Source organism: Oncorhynchus clarkii, chromosome 20 (assembly GCF_045791955.1).
Source record: "Oncorhynchus clarkii lewisi isolate Uvic-CL-2024 chromosome 20, UVic_Ocla_1.0, whole genome shotgun sequence".
NCBI lineage: Eukaryota > Metazoa > Chordata > Actinopteri > Salmoniformes > Salmonidae > Oncorhynchus > Oncorhynchus clarkii.
Window position 1 is genome coordinate 32,784,735 of NC_092166.1, and position 24,432 is coordinate 32,809,166.

Consider the following 24,432-nt stretch of genomic DNA (forward strand, 5'->3'; position numbering starts at 1 on the left):
AGGTAGGCTTACAGAGGCTGACTGAGCACCATTTTCCCTAGCAGAAGACAGCCATACATCTCTGCCAAGGTCATGAGCTAAAAAGTTGACCATACCCCTTCATGCAAAAGCAGAAGGGAAGGGCCAATGTTGAAGGGGGAGGTTTTACTATTTTCTAGCAAAGGCCTCGCGGGACTGTCAAACTAGCAGTTGCTGTGTGGCAGAGAGAGAGGGGGTGAAGAAAGAAGAATCAAAACATCCCGACCATCCCGACACAAGAAACATTTAGGGGAAGCTGCAAATAAATATATAGGCCTAAAACGCTGAGACGGCGACAAAGAGAAACAAGGTTGTCGTTTATAATTATTGTGGAATGTGAGCTGTTAAAACGTTGCCAAATTATTGATGCAACCTCTCGCAGCTCTTTAATCAAGTTTACTCCTCAGTTTGTTTACAAATACATCTGGTTTTGATTTTAGAACAAGTAAAGAATGTCCGGCTTTCATCAACGCAAATTGCTGTTTAAACAATTATATTTTTGATCCATAATTTTGAATTTGGAAGCGTTCTTCCAACCGGTGTAGCTACTTCAAGAATCAAGGAAAAGTGATACAGGGAAAACAGAACCTATTTGGTCGTTTTTGCCGGTGTCGTGGTCGAGGAATGGCACTCCGTGTAGAGGCATATGCCCAATTGCTGTTGCTCGTGTTGGCATTGGACCTGAGAGTGCAAGGAGCGGCGCCACAGTATCAAAAACCAGAGGTGAGTGAGTCATAGCCTGCTCTTGGGAGGTCACTCGAAAGTAAATAACAGGGATTGATAGTTTGTTGCCAGATTCCTCAGAGTTAACGGCTACCCTGGAGCGATGGGGGTTATGTGCCTTGCTCAAGGGCACAGCGACATATTTTACACCGTGTCGGCTCCCGGAATCGAACCCGTAGCATTTCAGATTACTGGCACAACGCTAGGCTAACCACTTGGCAATAACTATGTAAAAAAAAAAAAAAATATGCATTGTGATGTTTTAACCTGATATATAGCAATGGGCCCTACTGTTAACCTCAAAAGCGCAAATAACTTATTCTTATCTTAAAAGAGACAAATTGGTAATGATTGCAGAGAGAGACACGGTCTGTCAAGCAGTAAGACTTTTCATTTGAGTAAGTAAATGGTTTAAATTACGCAAAATAAGCATATATTTTAAACTGTTTACACATTTATAGTCCACATTGATGATTCAAAATAGACGTTTTGAACAGATATTTTGATCAATTTCACCCATAGCCAATTTGTATAAACATTTGTGTATTATTCATTTAAAGTGTTGTGTTTCTGTCATACCCAGAGCTGAGAAATTGGAAATTGAGCTAATCTGATATTTTTTAAATATTTTTAATTATTTCACTTTTATAGCCTAATGGTATGACCTAAGATGTCAAACCTATATGAGCGATATGCCATCAGACTTTTGGGACGCTATAGTCTATCAACTCAGTTCCAACTGCATCTGAAACATCAGGCTCTCCACTTGATATAGAGACATTGACTGGAAGCTAAATATGTCTTTACATTTAAGAGTTATTTTTGATATATAGTGGCTGCCATGTTTCCCAGGGGCCAAATCTGGGGTGGCTCCATGCCTATATCTTTTCGGGGTACATACATCGACCTTTGTGCCAAATCTGGTGCTTTTATCACAACTTTTTTCAATTGAGTTCACATTTTCATTTTAGCCAGCTTAGCCACACACCACTAGTATACACAATAGATAATTTTGAATTCCTCCATATTAACACAGAAATCATGGTAAATTGGGGTTTTTGGTTGGTAACGAGTTTTTGAATTTGCTACATTTCTGACCTCATGGGTTCAGAAATGTACCCTTGTTGGCGCTTTTAGGGTTAACAAGTTGTACCCCAAAAAGCAAGGAAATAATTTCCCAGGTCTGGGATGTCAGACTGTCAGTAGAACTGGGGGGATGTGGGATGGATCTGACCTCAGCTAAAGGACGCAGACCACAATGAGGATGGCTCACATGACAACATTTAGAAATGCTGAGGAGGCAAAATAAAATAAAAAGAGAAGAAGGCAAATGGGGAGAAATACCATGGTCTCTGTATTGTGGTCAGGTACAGAGGCACTTTCTGAAAGGATAAGGGATTTAGAGTTGCGGGTAGGACCCAACTTCAAAGACATGCGGAAATATAATTGTTGACATCTGTCCTGAGTTAGGGTTGAACTGGGGGAAGGGAGTTTTACAGAGAGAAGGGCTGTGTCTGAAGAGATGATAGTCTGATGGTCAGCAGTGGAGGAGGACTCACCAGCGGTTAGTATCCCTAGCCAGAGAGATATGAAGTTCCTTTGTTTCGACTACAGGAATTCACCATCATGTTAAACCCCAACGCACCCCATACTCCTACTGATAGACATCTATCATTTATGAAAACAGTCAGCTAAATCATGTCACATGAAGCTCTGACAACATCACTGTAGATGTCAAATGTCCTTTTGATGTTTTTAATCTGACTGCTGGCGCCTGAACTGTAATCTGAGCATACTGTAAGGGGCCTGAATTGCATTTCCAGCTGTGCAAATGGAAAGAATAATTTATCTACACCAGGGATGGGAAATGGACTTTTTCCAAATAAAAAAAACTGAAACTAGCAGAATACACAAGGTGCAATTTTGAAATGTGATTGTGCATCAGCTGTTTTTCTCTTGTTATATCAGTCAATGACAGTCACTGAATTAGCCCATGTCAGCTGAAATGTTTCAGAATGGTAAATTAGTCTAGCGGCCAGTGCTTTTAAATGAAACTATACTAAATATATATTCACGTCACCAAATAATTGATTAAAACACTGTTTTGATTAAAACATTGATTAAAACATTGTTTTGCAATGAAGGTCTAGTAGCCTCAGCAGCACTCTGTAGGGTAGCACCATGGTGTAGTCGGAAGACAGCTAGCTTCTGTCCTCCTCTGGGTACGTTGACTTCAATACAAAGCCTAGGAGGCTCATGGTTCTCACCCCCTTCCATAGACTTACACAGTAATTATGACAACGTCCGGAGGATGTCCTCCAACCTATCAGAGATTTTGCAGCATGAACTGATATGTTGTCCACCAAATCAAAGGGTCAGAGAATGAATCTAGTACTGAAAGCATAAGCTACAGCTAGCTAGCACTGAAGTGTATAAAATGTGGTGAGTAGCTGACTCAAAGAGAGAGAAAGACAATAGTTGAATAGTTCGGAATAAATTTATTTATTCCAACATTTCTGGAGAAGCAGGAGAGAGAGAGCGAGAGCTATCTATATTTCGTAGTGTATATTTTTCTCACTGTCAGTTACTTAGCTAGCATCGAATGAAGCTAGCTAGTTTCACCTACTCAAACACCTGGCTCAAATAGAGAGGGATGCTATGTTAGCTAGCTGACTATGGCTATTCAACACTGGAACTCTTCCAAGGCAAGGTAAGCTTTTGGTTTTATAAATGTACTGCCACCGGGGCCCACCGGCGTAACTGCTGAACTGCTTGTTGCTGACTACACTGTACTGCATGATTGTAGTGGGTTTACTAACACGTTAGTTCTAGTAACTAAGTTGACTATGACATGACAACAATGTAGGCTGTGTGTAGCGCTTAGTGCTCATTATATATGAAGGTATGGCTTGGAAATGCTTTTTTGAGTTGTCACAGACAGCTGATGTGTTGTGCAATGAAGTCCACAATAAAAGGGGAAAAGTGAGAGGAGGAGAGTGCGTAGATATATGCTAGAAGGAATTACACATACAACAAGCTGTTTGAATGTGGCTGCTATGAAAGTGAACTGTATGTGAACAGGGGTGTATTCATTGTGCCGATTCTGTTGAAAAACATTTCTTAAACGGATGCAAAAGGAAAGAAACGGGGATTAACATACCTAAACCAGAACTAAATTTTGCTTAGGGCCCCAAAAAAGGCTAGGGCCGACTCAGACTGCGTGTGGGGGTATGGATGTGGGTATGCAGACCCGTAAGTCACTGCAGTCCCTCATGATGAGTTTAGATTTTTTTGTGGCCCCCACCTCCATCAAAGTTGCCCCTCCCTGACCTAGATTAGACTGTCAATTTAGCAGAAAGTAGGCTTTTAGGTCTCTCAGAGGGAACTGAAGCGCTGATAATTGTTACATCTGCTCCTGCCACACCCTCTACTGCTCATCCTGTGTCTACTTGACCCGCCGCAACTCCCCCAGTGCTCTCCCACTCTCCCTATCTCTCTCTCTGTGTGTGATTGTGTGGGCGGAGACAGGTGTGCTGCAGTCAGAGCAGATCCCCACCAGCTGCAACCTGTTCCATAATTAAGACCTCTACAAATACTAAGTCCTGCCACTTCCACACTGCCAGATCGTAATCTCTGCTCAGTCCGTCTACGTTTCTAGCCATTTGTTACTATTTAGATCCTGTTTTCCTTTCCTGACACGGTTTTCCTCTCCGCTACAGTTTTGCCCGCTCTGACTCTGGTCCCTGTCTCCAGTCCCACGTCTCCTCATCCTGCTACTCCGCTCTTGACTCCCCCACTCTACTGCTCCCTTGGATTCCACTCCGGACCTGCTTACCCTGTCCCAACCACTCTCACTCCAGCCTCAACCCACCCGAGCTTCCCCTGGCCTGCACTCCATCTTCCCCCTGTGTTTCAATAAATAGCTTCGTTACTTCATTCCTGTCTTCTTGTCTGAGTCTGCTTTTGGGTTTCCCTGTTCCACTCCACGTAACAATCATGTCAGTCAACAAGTTGCCATTTAGACAGATAAATCCGTTTTTTACTTTAGAAGCAAGTAAAGAATGCGCAGCTTTCATCAATGAAAATGGCTCTTTAAACAATTATATATATTTTTAAACCGGGCCTTTCTTTACTTTGCGGGTGTCATGGTCGAGGAATGGCACTCCGGATAGAGGGAATACCCGACTGCTGTTGCTCATGCTGGCATGGGACCTGAGCGTGCAAGGCGCCTTACACAACTCTTGGGAGGTCACTTCGAAGAGAAATAACAGGGATTGTTGGCTTATTGCCAGATTCATCAGAGTTAACGGCTACCCTGGAGCGATTGGGGTTATGTGCCCTGCTCAAGGGCATATCGACATATTTTTCACCTCCTGGAATTGAACTTGCAACCTTTCAGATTACTAGCACAACGCTCGATAAGCTACCTGCTGCCCATTTGAACACAGCAATCAATTTTTGAATAGTTAGAGGGGCAATATCCTCTGAAACTATGCATTGTGATGCTCTTACCTGATATAAAGCAATAGGCCCTACTGTTAACCTTAAAAGTGCAAAGCTTTAAAGTGCCAAATTGTTAATGATTGCAAAGAGACAGTCTGTCGTCCATTAACACTTATTTTTGTAACAGTCAAATGGTTTACATTCCGCAAAATAAGCACATACACTATACAGTACCAGTCAAAAGTTTGGACACACCTACTCATTTAAGGATTTGTCATAATTTTTACTATTTTCTACATTGTAGAATAATAGCGAAGACATCAAAACTATGAAATAACACATGGAATCATGTAGTAGTAATTTTAGGCTCTTCAAAGTGGCCACCATTTGCTTTGATGACATCTTTGCACACTCTTGGCATTCTCTCAACCAGCTTCATGATGAATGCTTTTCCAACCGTCTTGAAGGAGTTCCCACATATGCTGACCACATGTTGGCTGATTTTCCTTCACTCTGCGGTCCAACTCATCCCAAACCATCTTAATTGGTTTGAGATCGGGTGATTGTGGATGCCATGTCATCTGATGCAGCACTCCATCACTCTCCTTCTTGATCAAATAGCCCTTACAAAGCCTGGCGGTGTGATGTGGGTCATTGTCCTGTTGAAAAACAAATGATAGTCCCACTAAGCACATACCAGATGGGATGGCGTGTCGCTGCAGAATGCTGTGGTAGCCATGCTGGTTAAGTGTGCCTTGAATTCTAAATAAATCACAGACAGTGTCGCCAGCAAAGCACCCCCACACTATCACACCTCCTCCTCCATGCTTCATGGTGGGAACCACACATGCAGAGATCATCTGTTCACCTACTCTGCGTCTCACATGAAGCATGGTTGGAACCAAAAATCTAAAATTTGGACTCTTCAGACCAAAGGACAGATTTCCACTGGTCTAATGTCCATTGCTCATATTTCTTGGCCCAAGCATGTCTCTTCTTCTTATTGGTGTCTTTTAGTAGTGGTTTCTTTGCAGCAATTCGACAATGAAGGCCTGATTCACACAGTCTCCTCTGAACAATTAATGTTGAGATGTGTCTGTTCCTTGAACTTTGTGAAGCATTTATTTGGGCTGCAATTTCTGAGGCTGGTAACTAATGAACTTATCCTCTGCAGCAGAGGTAACTCTGGGTCTTCCTTTCCTTTGGCGGTCCTCATAAGAGCCAGTTTCATCACAGCACTTGATGATTTTTGCGACTGCACTTGAAGATACTTTGAAAGTTCTTGAAATGTTCTGCATTGACTGACCTTCATGTCTTAAAGTAACGATGGACTGTCGTTTCTCTTTGCTTATTTGAGTTGTTCTTGCCATAATATGGACTTGGTATTTTACTAAATAGTGCTATCATCTGTATACCACACCTACTTTGTCACAAAACTGAATGGCCTTACTGAAGAGCTCAGTGACTTTCAATGTGGCACCGCCATAGGATGCCACCTTTCCAACAAGTCAGTTCTTAAAATTTCTGGCCTGCTAGAGCTGCCCCGGTCAACTGCAAGTGCTCTTAATGTGAAGTGGAAAAGTCTAGAAGCAACAACGTCTCAGCCGCGAAGTGGTAGGCCACACAAGCTCACAGAACGGGACTGCTTCTGGAATCAATGTCAGCACAAGAACTGTTCGTCGGGAGCTTCATGAAATCACCATGCACAATGCCAAGCGTCAGCTGGAGTGGTGTAAAGCTCACTGCCATTTGACTCTGGAGCCGTGGAAACGGGTTCTCAGGAGTGATGAATCACACTTCACCATCTGGCAGTACAACGGATTAATATGGGTTTGGTGGATGCCAGGAAAACACTACCTGCCCGAATGCATAGTGCCAACTGTAAAGTTTGGTGGATGAGGAATATTGGTCTGGGGCTGTTTTTCAAGGTTCGGGCTATTAGCCGATTCCAACAGGGCTAAGTCCCTTATTTCCAGTGAAGGGAAATCTTACCGCTACAGCATTCTAGATGATTCTGTGCTTCCAACTTTGTGGCAACAGTTTGGGGAAGTTTTCAGTATGACAACTTTGTGGCAACGGTTTTCCTTTTTCAGTATGACAATTCCCCCGTGCAAAAAGTGAGGTCCATACAGAAATTGTTTGTTGAGATTGCCATTGAACACCTTTGGGATGAATTTGAACGTTGACTGCCTACAGTGCGTTCGGAAAGTATTCAGACCCCTTCCCCTTTCCACATTTTGTTACGTTACACCCTTATTCTAAAATTTATTCAATAAAATAAAAATCCTCATCAATCTACACACAATCCCCATAATAACAAAATAAAAAACTGTTTTTTTTAAAATATATTTTATATTTAAAAACCCCAGAAATAACTTATTTACCTAAGTATTCAGACTCTTTGCCATGAAACTCGAAATTGAGCTCAGGTGCATCCTGTTTCCATTGATCATCTTTGAGATGTTTCTACAACTTGATTGGAGTCCACCTGTGGTAAATTCAAATGATTGGACATGATTTGGAAAGGTACACACCTGTCTATATACGGTCCCACAGTTGACAGTGCATGTCAGAGCCAAAACCAAGCCATGAGGTTGAAGGAATTATCCGTAGAGCTCCGAGACCGGATTGTGTCGAGGCACAGATGTGATGACGGGTACCAAAACATTTCTGCAGCATTGAAGGTCCTCAAGAACACAGTGGTCTCCATCATTCTTAAATGGAAGAAGTTTGGAACCACCAAGACTCATCCTAGAGCTGGCCACACATTTATAGTCAAAATGTATGTTTCAAAATAGACGTTTTTGTATGTTTGGACAGATATTTTTTTTATAAATTTCACCCATAGCGACTTTATTATAAACATGTGTGTGTTATTAATTTAAAGTGTTTCTGTGATACACAGAGGCTGAAAAATTGGCAATTGAGCTAGTCTGGTTTATAGCCTACCGGTATGACCTAAGATGTCCACGGATATAGGCCATATGTTATTTGGGCGCCAGTGCCATCAGACTTTTGGAACGCTATAGTCTAACAACGCTGTTCCAATTGACAGCTTTTCACTGTTTCTGTTCTACATTTGGGGTAACTCACCAACAAACCAAATATAATACTACTGGTAATTTGAGTGACGTTTGGCCATAATCTTTGCACCAGTACGCTCACTAGTATTGAGAGAGAGAGATAATACCCTAAAATAACAGTAAATCCAGATCTGCAGGTCTGTGTAATAGCCAATTAGCTGGTAAAAGACCATAGTGCCAGACAGAGCATGGAAGGTAGGTAGGTCATATTTTGTGGCCTCAGGGAAAGCGAGAAAGTGGGCAGAGGATTTCCTCTTTGCTTGACAACACCTTGTATTGGTCTCACTGTGGCAATACGCCTACAGCCTGACAATACACAAAGCGAATGACACAGGAAGGTGGAGGAAGGCGGAGGGTCAGCCAGTATAAAGAGGGAACCAGTCTGATGGAAATGTGAATGAGTGGGAAATGACGGAAGGCAACAGGAAGGAGAGAGATAATTAGAGGGAAGGAGGTCATACCCACAAGAAGGAAGAGAAAATAAGTAATTGTGATAATGCAATTTGGGAACACAACAGTTTAGGTTTATGAATGGTGCAATTAGGCTATACCCAGTGGGACAGGATGTTAATCATAGGTCACAAATGCATAGTACACTTCCGCAAGCAGGACTGCTGGGTACAAACATGGCCACCAGCCTACATCCCAGGGACCAGGAAAGTTTCCTGACCATATGACCTGAACAGGAAATACTCAGGATCTTAGTTATAACCTTTGATAGGTCATCTATTCATTAAAAAAACCTCTGGACCCAATTGTTGATAATGATACGATAATGAAGGAGATTAAACTTTGACCATCTCCTCCATTTTCTTGTTTTTGCTTTTGAGCAGAGCATTCTCTGTTTTGACGAAGTACAGAGATGCAAACAGATTGGCTAATGCTGAAAGGACTTTGGCGTCATTGGGATGTTTTTCAGATTTGACTTCATCTGTTGCTCAATCTTGTTGACGTTGGCTGGCTAGAGGACTGCTTGCTTAGACAGCCAATGGCAATTCCATACACACTTAGGTAGAGAATAGTCAGAGGTCAGGGAAGCTTATCAATAACATCCACATAATGTTGCAACACCACCCAGACACACACATTTATGATTAATGACTCTGATGATGATGTGTGTGTGTGTGTGTGTGTGTGTGTGTGTGTGTGTGTGTGTTCTGATTTGTAATAGTGTGTTCAGTCACTCCTAAACCAAGTGTCTTGTATGGGCCAGATCATTGTATATTGTGTATTTAGCTATGCGCTATGAGCCTTCTTTCTCATGATCAGCTGTTACGTTTGTGTGTTGGGGCACACTAAATTGATCAGTAATCTGGGGCACACTAAATTGATCAGTAATCTGGAGCACACTAAATTGATCAGTAATCTGGAGCACACTAAATTGATCAGTAATCTGGAGCACACTAAATTGACCAGTAATCTGGAGCACACTAAATTGATCAGTAATCTGGGGCACACTAAATTTATCAGTAATCTGGAGCACACTAAATTGATCAGTAATCTGGAACACTGAGACATATTTCCTGTAAAGCGCCTTCACTGTCGACCAGAGTTTTATTTCCATTGGCACAGAGCAAACGGAGCAACTGACTTAGTTTTTTCTTCTCCTTTGAAATGTAATTCAGTCATCTTTCTCTATTTCTATGCAGGGGCGCGAGTGCACGCACATGCACGCACACACATCCTTCGAACTCTCATTTTTAAGGCCAGGGAACATCCTTACCTCTAAAATGTGTAGGCCTATTAGTTTGTTACTTTGTTTGTGTAAAAGTCTACATACTAGGTCTGACTCACTCAACTAAAGTAAATAAAGGGACCACTATAACTGCCCACTCTTTAGGCTTCGGTGATCAAAACTGCTACAGTCAGAAGTAGTGAAAAACACTTGAAAGATGTTTTTTTTTTATGGACCCACCAATGGGACCATATATGGGAGGAGTGGGACTCACTAGGCTTATGGTTGAAAGAAGTGTTCAGTGTTACTGAATGGCTCTTTTGCACGTACATCCATTTTAAATGCAGTCTAACGACATACACTATGGAAGACCCAGATGAAAGACGAACAAAAGGTATAGTGGCCTGAGAAAGAGCTGCTGTGGCCTTATACCATGCATAGAATTGAAAGTTGTCCTGAAACAAACTCTTCCTCCAGACATGTCCTCCCACCTCCATTATATTTAAACCATCACAACCCATTAATTACACACTTCGCCACGGCCCTTTCTTTCATGATGCTCATCGACCTCTCTCCCCCTCACTCCTTCATACGGATTTACAAAACTGTCACTGTCATTTACAAAACTCACACAATACACTGAGTTTCCCCCACCCACACACACAGTATAATGAAACTGCTGACATATAACTGGAGTACATTTTGATACAAAGAAAATGCTGAAATGACATAATTACGAGTTAATTAAAAGTGTTGTTTTTTGTTCATATATTCATTATGTTCCTGGAACATGTACAATAACTTACCAGGCAGTAACTGTACACTAACGATGTACTGACTGTGCACTGGGTGTGGTTGTTCACAATTATTTACCCTCAGGCCTCTGGGTTTTCCGTAAGATAAAAGAGTGGGAGGAGGAGTGTGGAGAGAAGACGACAGAGAGACGGGAATGGGGGGAGGGGTTTTGACTTTGGTTTGTATGGGATCCCAGAGAAGTTCTCAGTAAAATAACTGACTGACTGTGCTGTTTCACAATACACTGACACTGTTAAGGCAACAAAAGAGCTGAATAGTTGCAGGTCAAACATGCAGCCAAACAATCCATATTTTAAAGTTGTGAAAAACACTTCCTGGGTGTGTGCTCACTTCTTCCTAGCTTATTGACAAGGTTCAAGTCAGGGTGTGTTCAGTAGAGAATATCAGATAGGTGGGTCTCAGGTTTACCTACCTTATTTCCAACTCCTGTTTTTTTTTTGGGGGGGGGGGGGGTAGAAAGGGCAGAGCTGAAAATGTATGAGAGAGGTTTGGAACCCAGCCACTGGATCTGCCACAGATAAAGAGAGGGAGGCACCAGAGTTTGATGAGCTTCCAGGGAAATGCAAGGTCAAATATATACTGTAATCATCCGACCCCTTCTCTAGTGTAGCCCCAGACACTTCACAAAGAGAAGCCTGGAAAAAAGAGGCCAGTCTAGATCTATAGTGATGCAGGTTCAAATTTTACCTACAGAATGTTTTTAGTTTCACTGTCACAAGTTTTGTCTACCAAGATTTGGGCTTTTCCCTACAAGGGCTTGAGTGAAATCTGAGCTGTCTTTGTATGGTGCCATTTTGTCCTGGTTTGGTTTCAGTGTGTCAGCTTCAGTCAAATTGGCCTTGGTTTCATCCATCTGGACACAGCCACTGAAGAGTACTGTTTATGTTTGAATACTTTTATAGTTACTCATTGGAATGGCCATCGCCTGTCTGTGGACCTTGTGCTTCTCACGCAAGCCAAAACATATGAAAACATAAATTGGAAGATTCAGTTGAAGTCGGAAGTTTACATACACTTAGGTTGGAGTCATTAAAACTTGTTTAACAACCACTCCACAAATTTCTTGTTAACAAACTGAAGTTTTGGCAAGTCGGTTAGGACATCTACTTTGTGCATGACACAACAAAACAAAGGAGATGATCGTGGACTTCGGTAAACAGCAGAGGGAGCACCTCCCTATCCACATCGACGGGACAGTAGTGGAGAAGGTGGAAAGTTTGAAGTTCCTCGGCGTACACATCACGGACAAACTGAAATGGTCCACCCACACAGACAGCGTGGTGAAGAAGGTGCAGCAGCGCTTCAACCTCAGGAGGCTGAAGAAATTTGGCTTGTCACCAAAAACACTCACAAACTTTTACAGATGCACAATCGGGAGCATCCTGTCGGGCTGTATCACCGCTTGATCCGCCCACAACCGTAAGGCTCTCCAGAGGGTAGTGAGGTCTGCACAACGCATCACCGGGGGCAAACTACCTGCCCTCCAGGACACCTACACCACCCGATGTCACAGGAAGGCCAAAAAGATTGTCAAGGACTGACATTGGAGTCTATTGGAGGTGTACCTGTGGATGTATTTCAAGGCCTAACTTCAAACTCAGTGCCTCTTTGCTTGACATTATGGGAAAATCAAAGGAAATCAGCCAAGTACTCAGAACAAAAATGGTAGACCTACACAAGTCTGGTTCAACCTTGGGAGCAATTTCCAAATGCCTGAAGGTACCACGTTCATCTGTACAAACAATAATACGCAAGAATAAACACCGTGGGACCACGCAGCCATCATATCGCTCAGGAAGGAGACGTGTTCTGTCTCCTAGAGATGAACGTACTTTGGTGCGAGAAGTGCAAATCAATTCCAGAACAACAGCAAAAGACCTTGTGAAGATGCTGGAGGAAACAGGTTCAAAAGTATCTATATCCACAGTAAAACGAGTCCTATATCGGCATAACCTGAAAGGCTGCTCAGCAAGGAAGAAGCCACTGCTCCAAAACCGCCAGAAAAAAGCCAGACTATGGTTTGCAACTGCACATGTGGACAAAGATTGTACTTTTTGGAGAAATGTCCTCTGGTCTGATGAAACAAAAATAGAACTGTTTGGCCATCTTTATGTTTGGAGGAAAAAGGGGGAAGCTGACAAGCTGAAGAACACCATCCCAACCGTGAAGCACGGGGGTGGCAGTATCATGTTGTGGGGGTGCCAATTGTGCGTCGCCCCACGGACCTCCCGGTCGCGGCCGGTTACAGCAGAGCCTGGGCGCGAACCCAGGGTCTCTGGTGGCACAGCTGGCGCTGCAGTACAGCGCCCTTAACCACTGCGCCACCCGGGAGGCCCGGATACAGTATTTATTTGTTTTTCTTCTTTTTTTCTTTTGAATTTATACCCCTTTTTCTCCCCAATTTCATGGTATCCAATTGTTGTAGTATGCGCAGTGCGCATACTATCTTGTCTCATCGCTACAACTCCCGTACGGGCTCGGGAGAGACGAAGGTTGAAAGTCATGCGTCCTACGATACACAACCCAACCAGCCGCACTGCTTCTTAACACAGTGCGCATCCAACCCGGAAGCCAGCCGCACCAATGTGTCGGAGGAAACACTGTGCACCTGGCAACCTTGGTTAGCGCACACTGCGCCCGGCCCGCCACAGGAGTCGCTGGTGCGCGATGAGACAAGGACATCCCTACCGACCAAGCCCTCCCTAACCCGGACGACGCTAGGCCAATTGTGCGTCGCCCCACGGACCTCCCTGTCGCGGCCGGTTACGACAGAGCCTGGGCGCGAACCCGAGGGCTCTGATGGCACAGCTGGCGCTGTGTACAGCAGAGTCCTCGGTACAGCTCCCTTAACCAGTGCGCCACCTGGGAGGCCCTGGATACATTATTTCTGACTTATCTGTGGTGTATTCATTCTTCAACCATTCAGGACGTTTTAACATTACAGCCTCTTCCTGTTCCATGTTTTAGGTGTGGCTGCAGCAGTATGGCTACCTGCCCCCAGGTGACCTGCGGACACACGCTGCCCGTTCCCCTCACTCCATCACCACGGCCATCGCAGCCATGCAGAGGTTCTACGGCCTGACCATCACTGGCTCCATTGACCCCAAAACTGTAGAGTGAGTGCCTCTCACGCTAAACAACTGTTGCAAGTTCAGGACCATACTATCCTGTTTGTAGGACCAGGAGCTTATAACTTGGCCGTTAAAAACAAATGGCCTTACTTGTGTGAAATCACTGATTCAGGGTTATTGTAAACAAATGCCGGTTTGTGTGACTAGTCCCTGACTTGTGTTTGCCAGGGCAATGAAGCGGCCACGCTGTGGAGTTCCAGACAAGTTCGGGACTGAGCTGAAGAGTAACCTGAGAAAGAAGCGCTACGCTATCCAGGGCCTGAAATGGGATAAGACTGATCTCACCTTCTGGTAAGTTATCCCTCCAACTGATCTCACCTTCTGGTAAGTTATCCCTCCAACTGATCTCACCTTCTGGTCAGTTATCCGTCCAACTGATCTCACCTTCTGGTAAGTTATCCGTCCAACTGATCTCACCTTCTGGTCAGTTATCCGTCCAACTGATCTCACCTTCTGGTCAGTTATCCGTCCAACTGTAGGGTAACAATGAAAAGAAGAGCCACAACGCATATGGTGAAGTCATGTAAAGTCATACTAATCTTAGCCAGATTTTCTGAAATTTCCCAGTGATTTATTATGTGGTAAAATGAATCACTGTTTTCCCCGTCTCTTCTCTTTACTCACTTCATTTCTATATTTTTCTGTCACAAACTGTGCTCTTCTCTCTCTAACGGGGCTCCCTCTCTCCCTCTTAGTATACAGAACTACACCCCTAAGGTGGGGGAGTATGAGACCCATGACGCTATCAGGAAAGCCTTCAAGGTGTGGGAGAGTGTGACCCCTCTACGCTTCCGGGAGATCCCCTACAGTCACATACGGGACAAGGTGGAGGACTTTGCTGACATCATGCTCTTCTTCGGTGAGGGTTTCCATGGCGACTCCAGTCCCTTTGACGGCGAGGGGGGTTTCTTGGCACATGCCTACTTCCCCGGTAACGGCATAGGGGGAGACACACACTTTGACTCTGCAGAGCCTTGGACGGTCGGCAACAGTGATCTGTCAGGTGAGTGACCTCGAGTGTTTGGAAGAGGGAGAGGAATGTTTTGATGGGAAATTCACTGGCGGGATGTCAGATTCAATCTGTTGGGAGTTGCCATGCTCCCTGGGCGGTTGTGAGCGGCAGGCCACAAAAACACATCATCAGCAGGCCCCGACGTGTGTGTTTTGAACTTATCCCCAGGGCGTGTTTGTGTGGGGAAAATGCATAATATACAGTTTTTTCTTCTTTTGGTTTTGATGGTGAGATAGAGGCCTGCTATTTACCACAGGGATATCTTGTCAATGCTTTAGAAGTTCCCAGCCAGTTCAATTTGAATAGTACTTTTGCTATACACGCACACATACCATTGTTATAACAAGCTTGAATTTAATGGGACAATTTAATGTGATGGTGATGACATAGTTCTGTTGGTCTTAGGTAATGACGTGTTTCTGGTGTCGGTACATGAGTTGGGTCATGCCCTGGGTCTGGAGCACTCCAACGACCCCTCTGCCATCATGGCTCCATTCTACCAGTGGATGGAGACAGAGAACTTCCAGCTGCCTGAAGATGACCTCAGGGGAATACAGCAAATCTATGGTGAGCACAGGCTAAGAGAAAATTCATTATAATTACTGTTGGTTGTTATACTGTATCTAGGCTATAACTAGGGCGCAAAGTTCATTTGAGTCAGATCACGAAAAAAAATGAAGGGCCTAGGTATTGATAGTAGTAGAGGATTACATGTATTACTCTCTCCCTCTACCGTGCAGGGGGTAGATCAGGTGGTGGCCCCCGCCCTCCCCCACCTACCCCACGCTCCCCTCACCACCCACCCAAACCCACTCACACCCCATACAACCCTCGCTTTGGCCCTGACATCTGTGAGGGACACTTTGACACCATCGCCATCCTCCGAGGAGAAATATTTGTCTTCAAGGTACTTCATTACAGATATGTATAGCTGAAATGAGCTTTGTCGTTGTATGTATATTTATAAACTGGGTGGTTCGAGCCCTGAATGATGATTGGCTGACAGCCGGGGTATATCAGACTGTATACCACGGGTATGACAAAACATTTATTTTTACTGTTCTAATTACGTTGGTAAGCAGTTTATAATTACAATAAGGCACCTCGGAGGTTTATGGTACATGGCCAATATACCATGGCTAAGGGCTGTGTCCAGGCAACCCTTAGCTGTGGTATATTGTTCATATACCACACCCCCTCTGGCCTTATTGCCTAAATATACAGTACCAGTCAAAAGTTTGGACACACCTACTCATTCCAGGGTTTTTCTTGATTTTTTATATTTTATACATTGTATAATAATAGTGAAGACATCAAAACTATGAAATAACATCATGTAGTAACCAAAAAAGTGTTTAACAAATCTTCATATATTTTATATTTGAGATTCTTCAAATAGCCACCCTTTGCCTTGGTAGCTTTGCACACTCTTGACATTCTCTCAACCAGCGTCATGAGGTAGTCACCTGGAATGCATTTCAATTAACTGATGTGACTTGTTAAAATGTAATTTGTGGAATTTCTTTCCTTCTGAATGCGTTTGACCCAATCAGTTGTGTTGTGACAAGGTAGGGGTGGTATACAGAAGATAGTCCAATTTGTTAAAAGACCAAGTCCATATTATGACAAGAACAGCTCAAATAAGCAAAGAGAAACGACAGTCCATCATTACTTTAAGACATGAAGGTCAGTCAATGCAGAACATTTCAAGAACTTTCAAAGTTTCTTCAAGTGCAGTCGCAAAAACCATTAAGAGCTATGATGAAACTGGCTCTCATGAGGACCGCCACAAGAAATTAAGACCCAGAGTTACCTCTGCCGCAGGGGATAAGTTCATTAGAGTTACCAGCCAGAAATTGTAGCCCAAATAAATGCTTCACAGAGTTCAAGTAATAGACACATCTCAACATCAACTGTTCAGAAGGGACTGCATGAATCAGGCCTTCATGGTCGAATTGCTGCAAAGAAACCACTACTAAAGGACACCAATAAGAAGACGAGACTTGCTTGGGCCAAGAAACACGAGCAATGGACATCAGACCAGTGGAAATCTTTCCTTTGGTCTGAAGAGTTCAAATTTGAGATTTTTGGTTCCAACCACTGTATCTTTGTGAGATGCAGAGTAGGTGAACGGTTGATCTTTGCATGTGTGGTTCCCACCATTAAACATGGAGGAGGAGGTGTAATGGTGCTTTGCTGATGACTCTGTCTGTGATTTATTTAGAATTCAAGGCACACTTAACCAGCATGGCTACCACAGCATTCTGCAGCGATACGCCATCCCATCTAGTTCGCGTTTAGTGGGACTATCATTTGTTTTTCGACAGGTCAATGACCCAACACACATCCAGGCTGTGTAAGGGCTATTTGACCAAGAAGGAGAGAGATGGAGTGCTGCATCAGATGACCTGGCCTCCACAATCACCCGACCTCAACCCAATTGAGATGGTTTGGGGTGCGTGGGAACCCAGAGTGAAAGAAAAGCAGTCAACAAGTGCTCAGCATATGTGGGAACTCCTTCAAGACTGTTGGAAAAGCATTCCAGTTTAAGCTAGTTGAGAGAATGCCAAGAGTGTGCAAAGCTGTCATCAAGGCAAATGGTGTTATCTTTGAAGAATATAAAATATATTTTGATTTGTTTAACATTTTTTTGGTTACTACATTATTCCATATGTGTTATTTCATAGTTTTGATGTCTCACTATTATTCTACAATGTAGAAAATAGTACAAATGAAGAAAAACCCTTTCCAAACTTTTGACTGGTACTGTATATATATATATATATATATATATATATATATATATATATATATATATATATTTAGTTTGTACAGGTATTATCCATGTCTCTCTCTCCTCTAGGATAAGTGGTTCTGGAGAGTCCGTAACAACGCAGTTCTGGACGGATACCCAATGCCAATAGGCCATTTCTGGAGAGGCCTGCCATCAAACATCAATGCTGCTTATGAAAGGGATGATGGGAACTTTGTATTTTTCAAGGGTAAATCTGTCCTTACTCTTTACTCTATTACCACCCCTGCATAATACTATTCTATAGACCTTTATTTGAACATTTATTTAACTAGGCATGTCAGTTAAGAACAAATTCTTATTTACAATGACAGCCTACCAAAAGGCAAAAGGCCTCCTGCGGGGACGGGGGCTGGGATTTAAAACATCTATATATATTGTACAAAACCCACATCATGAGAGGAGAGACACCACAACACTACATAAAGAGAGACCTAAAGGCATCAAAATACCATGGCAGCGACACATATCAACACAGCATGATAGCAACACTACATGACAAGAGCACGGTAGCAGCACAACATGGCAGCAGCACAGCATGGTAGAAGCACAAAGCATGGTACAAACATTTTTGGGCACAGACAAAGGCAAGAAGGTAGAGACAACAATACATCACGTGAAGCAGCCACATCTGTCAGTAAGAGTATCCATGAAGAAGATATATAGACATATAGAAGACATTGTAATTCTTACTGAGGAAAGCCACTCATTCAGATTCTATCTCTCTCTGTGTAGGAGACAGGCACTGGGTTTTCAAGGAATCTATTCTGGAGGATGGTTATCCCAAGTCTCTAAAGGAGATGGGCAGTGGTCTACCCAAAGACAAAATAGATGCCGCCCTCTTCTACACCCCCACCGGCAAGACATACTTCTTCAGGGGAAACAAGTAAGTCTCTTTACATCTGAATGTCTCTGTGTGTTTGAATACATCAACATGACATGACTGAGTGGAGTGGAAATGTAAAAACACTAAACCAAAGAATGTTGAAAACGTAACATTATGACATTAACTATTGTTCCCTGAAGGAGGGAAACGAGATATAACATACTATGGGTAGTCGCACTCTTGCAAATTTGGTTGAAGAATCTACAATCATGTAGAATGAGTTATAGCCTGTACCCCAACATCATTGTTCGCATTACCCAGGGCGACACTGCGCATGAGCGCCATTAGTCAGAGGAGGCAGCGAGTCTCCCATAAAGCATCATCTGAGGCCTCATGGACTTGGAGAAATATATATATTTTTCTATCTCCACCACTCTTGACAACCTTGTGTCTGAATGTGGAGCGACCTGTTTTATTGAACTCACATGTGGAATACCCAAAAACAATGGGGTTGAAAAAATGTGTTTAGGTGCAAACATTTGCCTGAAGCCCGGTCCACTCTGGGTTCGAGGGTTCGTCCATCCGTGATGTACCCAAATTTGCAGTGCCACTTAGTGGTACTGTTGTGACCACAGGTTTTTGGGGAGGCTGGTAAGTGAGGACGATCTCGTGCCATCCCCAAGCTAGGTGCATGGGGGCTGTCACCTTCCAGCAGAACCATCTCTTACCTCGCCTCTGGAAGTGGGGTGACGCTTGTGTCAGGCAGACTGGCATTGTGCCTGGGAACCAGAACGGTCTGACCTGTTGCTGGTCTCGGCCCCCGGCACAGCCTGCTTAGCTGAAGGAGCTCCGCCTGCCAGCCTTCCGGAAGGCTCCCCCTCCGGCATCCCGAATTAACCTCCAAGGGAGAAAAACGTGCAACGCCTCTTCCTGCTTCTTTTTGGCCTCGAACCGGGCCTGCATATCCTCTAGGGCCGAACCGAACAACCCTGTAGGAGAAATCAGTTCATTGAGGTACATCTGTCTGTCCCTCTCCGGCACCTGCGAGAACGTCAGCCAAAGATGACACTGTGCCTCCACAGTAGCTCCCATTCTCTTCCCGGGCGCTAGAACTGTGCTCCGGGACACATGCAGAATGAAGTAGACCGTAACACGGATATCATCCAGGAGCTCTGCGTGGGGCTCACCTGGGGCCAAAGCCATGCCTCGCCTCCTCCAGCATCTCGGCCTGGTAGACCTGCAGCATAGTAATAGACAACAGTGAACGGGCAGCCACCCCCTCTGTCCTATACACCTTCTCCAGCTGAGCATCCGAAAAGCTACAGTGCTTAGAGCGTAGGATTTTCATTAGCCACACCCTAGTTAGTCAATGGGGATAGGTTAGCCAGCTAGCTTGCCATCCACCTGAGGCGTGTGCACCAGCCCTGTCCCCTCCAGCCCTTCCCGATCCATGAAGGGGGCACACCCATGCAGCATCAGCTTAGCTGAATGCGGGTTGGACTAGGTTGTTGTCAATTCTTCGATGAAATCCAGAAAAAGGGGTAGGTGGTGCTTCCCACCGAACCTTCATGACTTCTGCTGCGGGGGTGAACACGCCCACTTCACCTCCAAACGTATAGGCGCCCTGCGGCACAGTTCTATGAACGATGCGCTGGATACCACCGCTACTCCCGTAGCGTGAGGAGTTGGCTGTCCCAGAACTAAGTTCTCTTTGTTACCCGCGGAATCCCTGGAGCCGTCCAGAGACACCAAGTCGTCATCTGAACATGGGCCACATATGTAAGCAGCCATGACACTATCTCCCTGTGGGATGCTAGTTCCACCTGTTCTGACCACAGCCCCAAGTCTCTCTCGACTTCCTGCACCTTGGTCCCAGCCGAGGTACCAGCATTTGAGAAAGGAAAGTCGCCATCGGTAATCCTAGTATCTTTTAGCGAAATACTATAACCGTATGCCTGGGGGGGCATGATCTCAACCCCGAACCCGGCTTAGCCATCGTCGTCTCGGTGGCTTCCTTCTCCATCTCACTCATTGCGATAGCAAATTGAAGAAGAACTATTTGTTTTTGATTAGGAAACTTGTGAGAACAAGTATGAACTTCTCCACCCAACGTCCGCGGGGTGAGCACGCTCTACCGCTATGGGACAGTTTAGTTGGTGCAATGTCAGATAGTCTCATTTTCCTATTGTTTGTTTTAGTTGCGTGAATTGCTCCTGTCCACACTGAGGGGAAGAGCGAAATAATTGGGGGAATGAATCCAAGCCTCACGCTTATCACCTGACCAAGGCGGGGCTTCCAGCGAGGCATGGATTTCATTGTCGGGTGTGATTGTGGATCCTTCAATCGAAGTCGCGAGCATGCGACTCCCCATAGTAGGTTGTACTGAAGTTGACTGACTGAAAGGGGACATCGTATTTCTCTGTCATGAATTGCTATTCGGCCAAAAGATGCTTGCTAATTCCCCAAATAAGTACTGCCACTTTTGCTCGTAAGAGGTCGCTGACATTTGAGTTAAAGATGTCAAAACCAGCGATGAGAATCACAGAAATGCTACAATTATACTATTCATTGCACATTGGTTATCCTGCTGAACTTAGTTCATTAAGAGGCTTCGCTAAAAAGAACCAGAACATAATTCTGTCTCCGGGAGGCTTTGTCTTTCACTGGCCCACCAAGCTTACATCTCATAACTCAGACCACACCAGCTGAGCAGCCACATCTTTGGATGAACAATAGACCTGTAGGTGTGTGTCAGCACAGACCAGAGGTTTGGAGATATGCAGATGCACTCATGTTAAACTGAAACATGTCTGTCTCTCCCCATGTTAGGTACTATCGTTACAATGAGGACTCACGCTCTGTGGACCCTGAATACCCCAAACCAATCAATGTGTGGCAGGGCGTCCCAGACAATATTAAAGCTGGCTTCATGAGCAGAGACCAAGGTAACCGTCCCGTGTGTTTTTGTGTCTGTGCATGGGTGCATGCAAGCGTGCAGCGTGAGTCTTTTTTTATGTCCTAATCTAAAGAAAACAAATGTTTTTTTTGTGTGTGTGTGTTTTCTCAATGGATAAAGTTATCCCAACTTTGTATTTCTTATTTTACATCTTTATCTCCCTACTGTTTTTGGCTCTCAGGACACACCTACTTCTACAAAGCCAATAAGTATTGGAAGTTCAACAACCAGAAGCTTCGTGTTGAGCCTGGATTCCCCAAGTCTGCTCTTAAAGACTGGATGGGTTGTCCAGAGGAGGACCCCAAAACCGACGGAGGAAGGGGGGGTGGAGGACATGACCGGGAAGACAGAGAGGAGGATAGAGATGAGACAGAAGTAATCATCATCGAGGTGGAGGAGGAAGGAGGATCTGGCGGAGGGGCGGGTGCGGCGGCAGTGGTGGTTCCCCTCATGCTGTTGGTGTGTGTGATCCTCACTCTGGGGGCACTGCTGTTCTTCCGCAGGTATGGCACCCCACGCCGTCTCCTGTACTGCCAACGCTCCCTACTGGACAAGGTGTAGAGGGGAGGAGAGGAGAGAAAGGGAGGAGAGAGAGGAGGTTGATGAGTTGAGAGGGGCTGTAGGGGAGAGAAGAGAGCAAATAGAGAGTAATAATAGTGGAGATAAAAAGAGAAGTCTGTGGACCTTGAATGAGGGTTAGCCAGAGCCAAGATATACTTGTTAGCTATAGCTAAAATATTCCTACCACTACCAACTTAAACATGGAGGAGATTCCTTTTTCTCTTCCACTCCCACTCTTTTCTGCCATTTCTGTCCCCTCTTCTCTTCCCTCCTTTCTCTCTCGTTCTTTCTGTGGTTGTTGACTCCAGCTCTTCGCTGTTTGTTTAGCCTTTTTAAATGTCCTTTTTTTTTGTGGGTGTTGTCAGTGTTTGTGTCCTTGCGAATTTCAGCTTTGAACATAATTAAATCTGCCCATTTTAGTGTCGACTGTGTTAAAGAATGCAATCAGCATCATTTCATGTCATGTGGATGTTCTGCTCCATGATAGTACATGACGCTAGATTCTGTCAAAGCCTTTGACCCATTAAGCGTTGTCTCCTATATCTCAGTTCTATCACATGAACTATGAACTGTCTAAAGAGAGGGGGTATATATCAGATAAGTCTATTCACTAAACACTCAATGAAACACAAAAAGTGCTGCAGTCAATGCGCGCCCCCAGTCCATCCTTACCATAATTTCATATCTCATATATATATATGAAATATCATATATTTCAGAGAGCCAGTATTGAACATAAAAAAATGCCAAATTATACACCTACAGTGTCCCTTTGAAGCATATATAACACTAATTTGAAAGCTGAGCAATTTGTCTGTGTCATTAATATTCCTTTATGTCATGCAGTGTTTTAATGATTATTATTATTATGATTATTATTATCCAGGATGTTGTCATTATTATTATGTCTATTACTATTGTTATTGTTGTTCTCCATGTATAGAATGTGTTTGTGTACATTGTCATTAAATGTCCTGCTGGACAGGGAACTACATTTTGAAAGTGGCCTTAATTTTATATTCATTTTGGGGGAAAGTGAATGGGATGGGGATATTATTTTTGAAACTTGATTGTTTTTCCGTCTCAATGCAATAAATTGAAGATATGGAAATGACTCCTTTTTGTCAATGCACTTGTTTACAGTTCTCAATTCATGGTGCTGTTTTTTTAAATTTTTCAGGGATGAGAGGGTTTACTAGTAGTAAAAACAATAATAATTCTATTAATTTTTATGATAATAATGATAACTATCGGAACTATTTGAATGAGATTGTGCCTGTCTTTTTCACTTTTACACTTTTCTTTCAAATAAAATGTTTTGAAAAGTTCGAGCTATATCTGTTATTTATTTGGGTTTTCAGAGCTAAGTGGTCAGTCACGTGCACGCACACACTCACACTCATAGGCACATTAACAAACGACATTGTAAAAACAAAAGCAAGTAAAATCCTAACTGAAGCTCAATATCACCTTGGTATTGCATTCACCAATTACCTCTTAACAAACTGTCCACATAGCACTTCCTTATCCACCTTATTATCAGACCGCAACTGGTCCCATACTCACTCTTCCTTTACCTCCAGGGTTCTTGCTCCCCAAAAGCTCCATTGGTGCTTGGAAACTGGCAGGCCTGAAACTGGGTTGGAAAATAAAGGCTGTGTCCAAGGATTAAGTGAAACCAGGAATGAAGAGGATTGTGTAAACCCTTTGGCATTCACAGCAGAAAAACATGTTGGCTATTGTGTGTGTGTGTGTGTGTGTGTGTGTGTGTGTGTGTGTGTGTGTGTGTGTGTGTGTGTGTGTGTGTGTGCGTGCGTGCGTGCGTGCGTGCGTGCGTGCGTGCGTGCGCTATATGTGTGTTATATGAGCCAATGAAGCAGGTTCAAATCAACAGGCTAAGGCGTTTCCTGTCAGCTAATGGGCCTTTGACAAACAGCTGAGGTGCATGGGAGAGGGCAGAAAGACAGAGGAGATGACTAGTTAACATAAGATATTCTTATGATTAAAGAATGGCGCAATTACATTGATGATGTACTGTATTTTCCTATTGTGTTAAAACGATTTAGGCTGACCAGCCTTTCCATCTGCTACAGTATGTTGTGGAGTTGAGTTTGGACTGGGGAGAGAGTCACGAGGCTCACTCCGGTTGGGAGGGGGGAGGGAGGGTTAAGTTACGACATCTGGAATTCCGACTGCATCTGAACTGCCAGACACTCAGCAGGACAACAGGATGGGGGATTGGAGGGGGTATTTCCATTGTGTGTGTTCAGTTTATGCCTGTGTCTTGCTATACTAACTGCAGAATTAGCTGAGAGAAGAGAATGTGCACATACACACACAAACACACACACACACACACACACACACACACACACA

The 24,432-nt window shown here is 43.9% G+C and overlaps 1 protein-coding gene across 1 annotated transcript; it reads left to right on the plus strand.

The window, feature by feature from the left end:
- Positions 1-23,384, plus strand: LOC139376259 (matrix metalloproteinase-14-like). Its single transcript, XM_071118601.1, has 10 exons — positions 1-741; positions 13,726-13,874; positions 14,058-14,180; positions 14,585-14,892; positions 15,307-15,468; positions 15,642-15,808; positions 17,765-17,903; positions 18,449-18,599; positions 21,369-21,484; positions 21,677-23,384. Exons 1-10 carry the CDS (start codon positions 643-645, stop codon positions 22,054-22,056), a joined length of 1,794 nt encoding a protein of 597 aa, XP_070974702.1. The 5' UTR covers positions 1-642; the 3' UTR covers positions 22,057-23,384.
- The last annotated feature ends 1,048 nt before the right edge of the window (positions 23,385-24,432 follow it).